General features: G+C 35.8%; 1 protein-coding gene across 3 annotated transcripts in view; it reads left to right on the top strand.

Moving 5' to 3' along the window:
* Positions 1–12950, top strand: part of TBC1D32 (TBC1 domain family member 32) — a 270320-nt gene that overhangs the window by 165090 nt on the left and 92280 nt on the right. For all 3 annotated transcript variants that reach the window (XM_063620893.1, XM_055262795.2, XM_063620888.1), the window contains 3 exons: positions 7081–7203; positions 10512–10620; positions 11468–11561. In XM_063620893.1, the coding sequence (XP_063476963.1) occupies positions 7081–7203; positions 10512–10620; positions 11468–11561 (326 nt within the window). The remainder of the gene's footprint in view (positions 1–7080; positions 7204–10511; positions 10621–11467; positions 11562–12950) is intronic.

Raw genomic sequence — 12950 nt, 5'->3', positions numbered from 1 at the left:
AGCCACCAACGTGGGCAATCTGTGGTTGCCTGCTGTCACCATCTTTCCTGACTCTAAATTTGTATGCTACTGTATTAGTCCATTCTTACATTGCTATAAAGTAATACCTGAGATTGGGTAATTTATAAACAAAAGAGGTTTAATTGGCTCATAGTTCTGCAGACTATACAAGAAGCATAGCAGCTTCTGCTTCTGGGGAGACCTCAGGAAGCGTCCAATTATGGTGGAAGGCAAAGGAGAAGCAAGCGTCCTACACGGCAGGAGCAGGAGCAAGAGGGAAGGTGCTACAGACTTTTAATCAACCAGATCTCATGAGAACTCATTCACTAGCACGAGAACTCACTCACTATCATGAGAACAGCACCAAGGGGATGGTGCTAAACCATTGAGAAATTCACCTGTATGACCCAGTCACCTCCCACCAAGCCCCACCTCTAACATTGTGGATCACAATTTGACATGAGATATGGGCAGGGACACGTATCCAAACTATATCAGCTACTGATAAGCAATCATTTCCTTACACTTATTCACACATAATATTTAACTCTAAAAAATGTGACATACCATTTATACAGTAAAAAAAAATGACATATTCAGGATAACTGGCAGCACAGTAGCATCACCAGAACACCTTTCTTAGCTGTTGAACATAAAACTGTAGGCTTTCAGTCTCCACCTATGATGCTGTGTTTTGATTAAAAGGTTACTGTACCTTGGGCCGGGTGTGGTGGCTCACACCTGTAATCCCAGCACTTTGGGAGGCCGAGGCGGGTGGGCGGATCACGAGGTCAGGAGTTTGAGATCAGCCTGGCCAAGATGGTGAAACCCCGTCTCTACTAAAAATACAGAAGTTAGCTGGGTGTGGTGGCACATGCCTGTATTCCCAGCTACTCCAGAGGCTGAGGCAGGAGAATTGCTTAAACCTGGGAGGTGGAGGTTGCAGTGAGCCAAGATCACGCCACTGCACTCCAGCCTGGGTGACAAGAGTGAAACTCCATCTCGGAGGAGAAAAAAACAGGTAATGTACATTGAGCAGTAGGGATGCCAAATAAACTGTGTGTTGTGCATTTTGATTGTGTTGTGACCGTGATCCATAACATGGTGTGGAATTGTCCACTTGTGGCATCATGTTGGTGCTCAAAACATTTGGGATTTTGAAGCATTTTGGATTTTGGATTTTGGGATGCTCAATGTGTACTTCTTCCTCTCTTATTCCACTTCAGCTATATTGGCCCCCTTCCTGTTCAAACAGGTTAGAAATTCTCTCACCTTAGGTATTTGGCTGAAGCTATTTACTGTACCTGGAACACCTTTTCCCCCAATAGCTATATGGCTTGCTTCCTTATTACTTTTACGTGTTTCCTAAGAAGGTTATCACCTTCTTAGTGAGCTCTTTCCTGACCACCTTATTTAAAATTACATACAGTGATATATTTTTTTCACTCCTTGTTAAAACTCGTTTTTCACTTTCTTGTTTTAGTTGTATCCATTACTTTGTTGTTTAATTTTTAATTTTGTTCATTGTTCCCTTCCTCTACTATTTAGAGTTCCATAAGGACTGGGATATTTGTATGTATGTGTGTGTGTGTTTATTGGCAAATTCTCAACATTTAAAACAGTAGTAGCCACTTAGTAGGTATTCAACCAATGTTTTTCTAAGTAAATTGAAATTTATGTCATTAGGAGATGGATTCACGAATAGTTTTATTGTCTTCTAATAATGAACATTCTATCTCCTTTTACGTAGCATGCCTCTTTATTTTATTCTTGTCTTTTTGCATTAACTTGAATTTCTAGAACAATGTTAAAAATAATGGGCAGTTTTGCCTTCCTGATGACTTTAATGGGAATGCTTTTCCTGTTTATGCTTTTAGATCTTCTATTGAGATAGATTTGTCTTTTAAAAAATCAAATTAAAGAGGTAACCTTTGTTTAATTTACTCAGAATTTTTTGGAGGACAAGGAATAGAGAGTAGATGTTGAATCTTAAAGAGCTTTTAAGCATCTGGTCTGATGATTGTATGGCTGTCTTCTGTTACATATTGATGTCATAAATTACATCAGGAGATACTTTAATATTAAACTCTCTTTTTATCCCTGGAATGAACTGTGCTTGGTCACAGTATGGTACTATTTTAATTTACTGCTGGATTAAATTTGCTAAGCTTTACATTATTTCTAGTACTTGTAAGATTTTAAGTCTTACGTCATTTGTTATTTTAGATTTACTCATTCCCTAATTAGCAGAATTCAGTCCAGGTATGTATTTACTCATAAAGTTGCCCCAATTCGCTTTGGATCACCTCATTGTACATCCAGATACTGTAGACCTCTCTTTTCAAATCTTAACTCAAGATCCACTGACAGTCATTTTCATTATCTATTCAGTGGTTTAGTAGCCTAAAGAAAGAAAAGGGTCTCCCTAAACCTTCTTAACTTACAGCCTTATATATATGGGTTGATGATAACATGATCCTCTCTATTGTTCAAACTAAACACCCAAGAGTCATTCTTGATTTTTTTCTCCTTTTACTCTACATCATAATTTGTTCACCAGGAAATCTTATCGCTTTTTTTTTTTTTCTTTTTTTTTTGACAGGGTCTGTCACTCAGGCTAGAGTACAGTGGTGTAATCACAGCTCACTGCAGCCTCGACCCCCTGGGCTCAGGTGATTCTCCCACCTCAGCCTCTCTGATAGCTGGGACCTATGGTTGTGTGCCACCATGAGCAGCTAATTTTTTGTATTTTTAATAGAGACAGGTTTTGCCATGTTGCCCAGGCTGGCCTCGAATTCCTGGACTCAAGTGATCTGTCTGCTTCAGCCTCCCAAAATGCTGGGATTACAGGCATGATTCACTATGCCTGGTCTCTTTACTCTTAATATAATTTAAAATTCCTGTATGTATTAGAGTCTATGTCTTGACTTTCTTTTGCTTTGTCATTAAAGCTGTTTAAATTCCTATGGTTTGTAATATGTTTTAATATCTAATCATGTTAGACCTCCTTCCAGTTTTGTCCTAGTGTTCTAATATCTAATCATGTTAGACTTCCTTCCAGTTTTGTCCTACTGTTCTGGTATTGAATGTTGCTGCAGCTATGTCTGGAACAATTTGATTTCCCCTCCTTCCGTGTCCCTCACCCCACTCTTGTAGTAACTTGGTCGTTTTGCCTGCATACCCCAATGGTTCTTTGTTACTTGTTAAGCTTAACTTTACCAGATTCTGTCTCTGTGCTGACTCTTTTGATTCAGTTTACTCTGGGACATACTGTACAGTTTATGTACTTAGATTGATGACTTTTTTTCTCCTGGGGAGAATTTCTTGACTAATATCTTTAAAGATATATCATGTTAGATTATTTCAGTTCTCTCTTCAAGAAATCAATAATTTAAACTCCTTATTTCCATTATATTTTTCACATTTTTGTCATTCTGTTCCTTATATTTGTTATTATCTTCTTAACAGTATCGGTTTTCTTTTTTACTGTTTGCAATTATACTTTCATTTCTATGACAGTTTTGTTCTTCTATTTCATTCCTTAGCTCTGCCAGCTCATGTTTTACTTTTTCTGGTTGCCGTTTCTTTCCTGTGTTCATAGATTTTTATTTTGTGCAACGAGCTTAATGGAGACCACTGCTTTATCAAACTTGTTTAATTCATAGAAAATTGTGTGTTCACAGTTTAAGTATTTAAAGGCAACTTTTTTTTTTTAGTATGTATCTTCTACCTGTTTATCTTTCTTTTTTTATTTTTTCTTATAGCACCTTTGTATGGTACTTCTTTTTGGAGAGATGTGAGCTTTTTCACAGCAGCTGTTTGTAGGAGGCTTATGCTTAAGAGAAGCTAGAGAAGCTAGGGTCATGCTCCTGGTTAGATGGAATTTTTCTAAAGGCCCAAATTTTGTATGTGTGTGTTTGCTCCTTTTTCAGGCCATCCTCTCCCCTCCCCTGGTACCCCCCATATATCTTGATATGGAGGTAGACAGTTTTCTGTTTGTTAGTAATTGTCTCTATAATCTAACTAGTAATTAATTATTAATAGAGTTTTTTGTGACTTCTGGTTCCACTGTGCTCCTTCTGCTTCTTGGTGTCATATGGGGGGTCTTGTGTATTCCATTTCCACTGTTGAAAACAGAGGATTAGGCATTGCCTCTTGGGTTATACTCCACATTTTTGAGAATTTTATATTGTTTTTCTTCTTAGAAATTTATTTTGCTTTTATTTTTATATTAGGGTTCTCTAGAGGGACAGAACCAGTAGGATACAAGTATATATAAAAGGGAGTTCATTAAAGAGTATTGACTCACACAGTCACAAGGTGACATCCCACAATAGGCCATCTGCAAGGAAGCCTTGCTCCTGCAAAGAGCAAGGAAGCCAGTCTGAGTCCCAAAGCTGAAGAACTTGGAGTTCGATGTTGGAGGCCAAAAAGTATCCAGCATGGGAGACAGATGTAGGTTGGGAGAGTAAACCAGTCTAGTCTTTCCACGCTCTTCTACCTGCCTTTATTCTGGCTGCGCTGGTAGCTGATTAGATTGTGCTCACCCAGATTGAGGGTGGATCTGCCTTTCCTAGCCCACTGACTCAAATGTTAATCTCATTTGGCAACACCCTCACAGACACACCCAGAAGCAATATTTTGCATCCTTCAATACAATCAAGTTGACACTCAATATTAACTATCACAAGTCCACCCTTTGTCAATGTGAGCTCATAAACATCTGAAATCATATGTAATCTTCAAATAAAGACAACAAAAAGATTATAATTACACCTAACATAACTATCCTTTGTACAACAGGAAACACACCAATCCCCAACCCAAATGCTATTACATAAAGTTAACAACACTTAAATGCTGATATGAAGTCAATAACTCTACGTCACATGATAAAGGAGAAAGGAAATAAAATGAAGATATTTTCTTAGTACAAGTGTATACATGCACAAGCATGTTCTTAACAAAATAAGGAGGAAATACTCATGACAATTACAGTTCTCATTTCTGCAGCTGGTCACATGGTCGTAGCTGGTATTGATGACTACCTTCTTCTACTACCCATTCTGTATTCTCTTTGCCTTCAGCAAGCACCTCAGCAGGTCATGGTTTTTTACCTGGTGGAGTGACCCAAACCTTCATTCCTGAAGGGTCTGAGCCATTTGTAGTCCTGCCTAGATTTGGCTGTTGTAGTTTCCCATTGACCTTAATCACAGGGCGTGGTAATACTAACAGACGCCCTAATGGATCTCCTGTATTCCACGCATACTCTTCCTTACCTCCATTGTGGAGTAGTTCACTGATTTCATCTTGATAGTTCAGGTCAGTCACCCCAGCCAACATTGTAACTCCTTAGCCTGTTGACTTAAAGGTAGGAGGAGCCCAAAATTTACTGTATTAGTCTATTTTCATGCTGCTGATAAGACATACCTGAGACTCGGCAGTTTATAAAGGAAGAAGAGGTTTAATGGACTCACAGTTCCACGTGGCTGGGGAGGCCTCATAATCATGGTGGAAGGTGAAAGGCACATCTTATGTGGTGGCATTCAAGAGAGAATACATATATATATCATGGACAGCCACAATATCCTGTCTCATTCTTTCCCTTCCCCAGCACCATTTGTCCTATTTTTACTGCCTTTGGCTGCCCTTCAATTTATTTTGTGGTTAAACATTTCTGTGATATGCTGTTTTTCTCCCTTCTCCATGCTTTTGGGTAATTTCTAAGTGTATATACCAGTGTTACTGGAAGGTTGGTTTCTTCTTGGATTGCCTATTTCCTCAAATACCACCTTTCAGAGAGGCCTTACCTAACCACCCACTATACCATAGCCCCCCAGCATTCTCATGATATTATGTTTGTTTGAACACTTTTTATAATCGTAGAATTTTTAAACATATAAAAAATGTAGTGAATAGTATAATCTTTCATGTGCCCACCACTCATCTTTATTAATTATCAGTATTTCACCAGTCTTGTTTCATCTCCCTCCCTCCACATACATTTTTTTCTTAAGTACTTTAAGGCAAATAGCTGATACGCTGTCTTACATTTAAAACATTCAGTGCATATCTCTAATAAGTAAGGACATGTTTTAAAAAACAAAACAAAAAAACCTTCATCATTGTGCCATTGTTACATCTAACAAAATTAACAATATTTTCCTGATCTCATCTTGTATTACTGCCACATTTTCCTGTGTGATTTAAAAATGCGCTTTTAAAGTTTGCTTGAATCAAGATCAAAATAAAATCTTGACATTTGGTCCTCTTTTTTTTTTTAACTTGTAAGAGTTTCTTTCTCACCTCTGTTTTTTTTAAGACTTTTTGTTTTCTGAACAAATAATATATATATAATAATATATAGGATTCTCAAAACTCTGAATTTGGTTGACTGTTTTCTCCTTGCAGTGTTTTTAAATATGTTTCTCTAATGCCTGTGTTTCCTGTAAACTGATAATAAGATGTATAGGATTGATTAGATTGAGGTTCAGTTTCCTGGGCAAGAGTACTTCATAGACAGTGCAGTGTGTGTCCTCTTGCATTATAATAGGAGACACATGATTTCTGCTTGTATCTTTTAATAATATTAAGATAGATAAGTGGGCTTAGGTGTTCTTACCTTGATCTGACAATTATAAAATTAGCCACTGACATTTTATCTAATGAACATTTTCTAGATTGGCAGCAAAATGATGATTCTGTCATAACTTTGGTAATTAACTGCTGAATAAAAAATTGTGGCAATTTGGAGTTTTTCTGGATTTTCTAAAATTCTCTGATGAATTTTTAAATTAAGTGGCAGTTGAGAGGAAAATTTACTATTTATGTAGATTTAGATAATTTTAAAAAATCTAGATTGGAAATTACCCATGATCTTTTAAAAATACTCAGTAAGAACAACTTTTGAAGAGGAGATTACTATTCTAATTGATTAAAAATGTATCTGAAATAACTAAATGATACTTTCTGTTAGATTTATATTTTGATGTACAGGTATTACTTTGAGACATCAAGGATGTAATTATGCTTTTGGGACATACTTTACACAATCTACGTTTATTTTTCTTTTTTGTATAGGTTATTAAGTGTGATATGCTGTGATCTGGACACTCTTCTCCTGTTAGAGGCTCAGTATCAGGTATCTGAAATGTTACTAAATGCTCAAGAAGAAAATATCTTGGAGACTTCTGAGAGCCACAGGTAAAAATGGGTGATTAAAACACAGTAACAACAGTTTTCTTTAGAGATGTTTTGTTAAGATAGTAATTTTTGATATAGTTTGTTTAATGTTTTTCTGCTTTCTAAATTCAATCAATTTAAATAACAGAATACAAAGCAACTAAAGTGTAAATATCACAGAAAGATTATGATAGAAGTGTTTGGAGAGGGCTTGCAGAGTGCTACTTTCAAGTCTGTTGCTTTTGTCGTGTGTGTGTGTGTGTGTGTGTGTGTATGTATGTGGTACGTGTATATATATATATGTAATACATAAAATATTAGGTAAGACCTAACTTTATTAATGGTTCCATAAAACCGTATCGCCTTTTAATTCAGCTGCTATTGTAAGATGGCCCATTGAACAAAATTTTTGATTTTGTGTCCTTTGCAGAGGCACTCTTTATTCCATCCTCTTAATTATGTTAGTTCATAGTCATAAATTCTGATTATTTCCAAAGTGAGGTTATGGTAATATCCTGATAAGTTTTTTCATTAATAAATCACACTTGCCATTACCTCAATTTGGCTGACTGTTGTCAAATACACATTCAATAGCTGGCATTGCCTTTATGTCTGTAATTAATTTTAAAAAAGAGTATGTCTGCATCTTAGCCAGGTCTTGGAAAATTACTATGGAGTATATTACTTGATGCTCTAGGTTTTTTGTAGAAGGAAAAGATTAACAGCTGCTGAGTATGGAAGCTGCTCATAAGCAACATTTAGATTTTGAGTTTAAGGCACCAGGTTTAAAACTTAAGAAAACCTTGACTGAAAATATGATTGTTGAAGTCACTGTAGAAATAATGCATGTCCTAATTCCATTTCTTTAAATGCAGTAATGTTTATCAGGGAAAGTATTCTTTAATTAATGTCATTGTATCTCCATCAATTTTTTTGCTGTCTAGCAAAGAGAACTTAAAATGAAAAGTGAATTTAGCTTTTATATTTTAAGAAATACATTGACTTTTGTATATGGTATAAGGAGAGGGTCTAGTTTCAATTTTCTGCAAATAGATAGCCAGTTCTCCCAGCACTATTAAGTAGAGAATCCTTTCCTCATGGCTTGTTTTTGTCAGGTTTGCCAAAGATCAGATTGTTGTAGAAGTTTGGCCTTATTTCTGGGTTCTCTATTCTGTTCCATTGGTCTATGTGTCTGTTCTTGTACCAGTACCATGCTATTTTGGTTACTGTAGCCTTGTAGTATAGTTTGAAGTCAGGTAGTGTGATGCTTCCAGCTTTGTTCCTTTTGCTTAAGATTGTGTTGGCTATTCGAGCTCTTTTTTGGTTCCATGTGAATTTTAAAATACTTTTTTTTTCTAATTCTGTAAAGAATATCAATATAGTTTAATATGAATAGCATTGAATCTATAAATTGCTTTGGGCGGCATGGTCATTTTCTCAATACTGATTCTTCCTATTATGAGCATGGAATGTTTTTCCATTTGTTTGTGTCATCTCTGATTTCTTTGAGTAGTGGCTTGTAGTTCACCTTGAAGAGATCCTTCACTTCTCTTGTTAGCTGTAGTTCTAGGTATTTTATTCTTTTTGTAGCAGTTGTGAACAGGAGTTCATTTATAATTTGGCTCTTGGCTTGCCTGTTGGTGGTGTATAGGAATGCAAGCAATTTTTGCATGTTGATTTTGTATCCTGAGACTTTGCTTATCAGCTTATGAAGCTTTTGGGCTGAGATGATGAGGCTTTCTAGATATAGGATCATGCCATCTACAAATACAGTTTGACTTCCTTTCTTTCTGTTTGAATGCACTTTATTTCTTTCTCTTGCATGATTGCCCTGGCTAGAATTTCCAATACTATGTTTAATAGGAGTGATGAGAGAAGGCATCCTTGTCTTGTGCCAGTTTTCAAGGCTAATGCTCACAGCTTTTGCTCATTTAGGTATGATACTGTCTGTGGGTTTGTCATATATGGTGCTTATTATTTTGTGATATGTTCCTTCAGTTACACTATATACAAAAATCAACTCAAGATGGATTAAATACTTCAATGTAAACCCAAGACCCAAAACTATAGAAACCCTAGGAGAAAATCTAGGCAATACCATTCAGGGCATAGTCATGGGCAAAGATTTCATGAGGAAGATGCCAAAAGCAATGGTAACAAACACAAAAACTGACAAATGGGATCTAATTAAACTAAAAAGCTTCTGCACAGCAAAAGAAACTAGCATCAGAGTGAACAGACAACCTATAGAAGTAGGGAAAACTTTTTGCAATCTGGCCATCTGACAAAGATCTAACAACACCTAATATCCAGCATGTACAAGGAACGTAAACAAATTTACAAGAGAAAAGCAAACAGTCCCATTAAAAAGTGGGCAAAGGACATGAACAGATGCTTCTCAAGAGAAGACATACATGTGGCCAACAAACCTGTGAAAAAAAGTTCAACATCACTGATCATTAGAGAAATGCAAATCAAAACCACAATGAGATATCATCTCACACCAGTCAGAATGGCTATTACGAAAAAGTCAAAAAACTACAGATGCTGACATGGTTGTGGAGAAAAAGGAATGCTTTTACACTGTTGGGAGTGTAAATTAGTTCAACTATTGTGGAAGACAGTGTGGCAATTCCTCAAAGACCTGAAGACAGAAATAGCATTTGACCCAGCAATCCCATTACTGGGTATATACCCAAAAGAATATAAATCCTTCTATTAGACAGATACAGGCACACTTATGTTCATTGCAGCACTATTCACAATAGCAAAGACACGGAATCAACACAAATGCCCATCAATGATAGAAAATGTGATACATATACAGCATGTAATACTATGCAGCTATAGAAAGGATCATGTCCTTTGCAGGGACATGAATGGAGCTGGAGGCCATTATCCTCAGCAAATTAATATAGGAATGGAAAACCAAATACTCCATGTTCTCACTTGTAAGTGGGAGCTGAATGATGAGAACATATGGACATATAGTAGGGAACAACACACACTGGGGCCTGTTAGAGGGTGAAGCTGGGGAGGAGGGAGAGCATCAGGAAGAATAGCTCATGGATGCTGGACTTAATACTTGGGTGATGGAATGATCTGTGCATCAAACCACCATGGCCCTCATTTGCCTATGTAACAAACCTGCACATCCTGCACAGGTACCCCAAACTTAATAAAACTATATAAATGTTAAATGCAGTAAAGAAAAAGAAATACATTGATAAATATTTCTGCGTTTTTTCTTTACAATCCAGAGACTTGATTTAAAAATTAACACATATTCAATCAAAAGGATGACAAAGGTGATATATTTATTTTTTCAGGGACTTTATAATTGATGGCTTATCAGTGGAGAGAAATCATGTTCTTGTTAGAATAAATCTTGTTGGTGGGCCATTGGAACGGATTTTGCCTCCGAGGATACTCGAAAAGGTGAGTGTGGGGCAAAAGAAGTGGGATGTGTTTTTCTGACATATTTTGAAGCAAGATAGCCAACTCAAAGTCACCCTAAACTTTACCTCTTAACTGTCTACATCACAGAGTTGAACTTATTACTTGAGAATATTTAGGACGCAAATAAATACTTTCAAACTAAAATAATGTTTTTGATGTCTAAGGGTAATGAATGCTAAAGTAGGTAGGTATTGTTTGCATGTGTAGTAGAGTAGGTATTGTTTTATTAAAAAGTTGTCATTTTTCTTGTGCGCCTTTGAATATTTTACTTTCAAGTCTTTCTCCTTCATGATCCTTAACTTTTATTATTAAATGACAAATTATTTTTTATTTTATTGGAAACATTGAGTACCTCTTCTTCCATCAATATTCAAGTATAGGTTTCTCATGAAGTTTTTTCATTTGTTTTCACTGTTGTTAAGAACCTTCTTGCTTTGACTGTCACTCTTGGAAAGATAAGATAGAAATGACTGACAGCACAAGAAAAAGTTTTGTGGAAAAAATCACAGGTTTCTTTTGAAGATTACAATTTTCCTTTTATGAAAAAAAAACACAGTAAATGTATCATTATCGATTCTGCTTGCTACAAGTTACCATATGTTTGTCCTCAGTACTAATTTAATATTGTTTCTGTTACAGCTTGTTTTAAATATTACCCACTGGAATATTGAAGTATAGTATCAAATAACTTTTGGTTAATTGGGCAACAACTGCAGAATTTATGAGCAAGAAAAGCCAGTTTAAGTTAATGATATTTCAGATAGCTTTAAAATTCAATATTATTTTAGACCACTTCCTAAAGTCATCTGTCTTGCTTCTTTTTTAGAGTGATAATCCATATCCTTGGCCAATGTTTTCATCATATCCATTGCCAAACTGCTATCTGTCAGACATTATGAGAAATGCCAGTATAAAACAAGGTAAAATATTTATCATCAAATGCCATATTATTTTTAAAGCTTTTATTAAAATTTGAAAAAAAGAAAATATTAAGGAAGATGAATATTAACTGCATTTAGCATGTATACATGTGTGCATTTATGCCTATTTCTCTGTATTTTTTTCCTCATGTTTCTTACTAACTTGGTACAGTCATGTGCTGCATAATGACATTTTGGTTAATGATGGACCAAGCATACAAAGGTGGTCTTATAAGATTATTATGCCACATTTTTACTGTACCTCTTAAAATCTTTAAATATGTTTAGATGCACAAATACCATTCTGCTACAATTGCCTACAATATTCAGTACAGTAATATGCTGTATAGGCTTGTAGTCTAGGAGCAATAGGCTACATCATGTAGCCTAGGGGTAGAGTAGACTATACCCTCTAGGTTTGTGTAAGGTCACTCTACAGTGTTCACAAAGTGACAAAATTGCTTGAGGATGCAATTCTCAGAACATATTCTCATTTTTAAGCAATGCATGACTATTTGTATGAGGCTAATAATTCTTATTTCGTGTTACTAAGGTGTAGCTGATCTGTCCAGTAGCAACAGCTGTTTGATTAAAAAAAAAAGTAATGGTCTTTGTTTTGCTCAATTAATTCTAGGTATGTATCAACAGAGTAGTAATTTTTAGTAACTGCTGTGTGCTATACACAGGTCTTTTATACTCAACAACTGAAATTAGTGAAGATAATGGTTCCCACCTTTGTGGAGTCATGAACTCTTACAGAATGCATTCAAATAATTAGATAATTGTATAGCAGTACAATGTGATGGGAACTAAATAGAAAAATGTATAGCCTGCTAGGATAGTACATAAGCAGGATACTCTTCCAAAGAAGAATATGTATATAATGAGGCATGTAGTTTAAATATTTATTTTCTGAATAAGAGAAGAGCATTTTTTCTTTTTGGCAGAGGAAAAAGCAGAGGGGCTGGAAGAAGCAAGTTATAGTCAGAGAACTGTGGTAGTTGAACAATGTCTGAGATTTGGAATGTGACAGCAAGAGTGACAGGAAGTAAGACTGAACATATAAGCCCAGCCATAAGACCAGTGGAGATCAAACTCAGGTGTTTAGACATTATCTTATGAGCCACTAAAATTCAAACAGAATTTTTAGGCTAGAGAATTCTAAGATGAAAGATAAAGCTACATAGCCTATCTGCAGGCCACCACTCTTAAACTCTACCTGCTGGATAGAAGCCCAAATTACAACACCAAAAACATTTTGCCAGTATACAGTGCCTGTGACACTTAAGGTAAAAAATCAGCCACAAATAAAGATTCTGTATAGAGTTATAGCTCTCTGAAAGCACCCAGAAACAAAGCCAATTGAGTATATTCAACTTACCTCACAGT

This window comes from Symphalangus syndactylus, chromosome 2 (assembly GCF_028878055.3).
Source record: "Symphalangus syndactylus isolate Jambi chromosome 2, NHGRI_mSymSyn1-v2.1_pri, whole genome shotgun sequence".
NCBI classification, from domain to species: domain Eukaryota; kingdom Metazoa; phylum Chordata; class Mammalia; order Primates; family Hylobatidae; genus Symphalangus; species Symphalangus syndactylus.
Note: the sequence above shows the minus strand (reverse complement) of the source record. Positions and strands in the feature narration are given on the sequence as shown.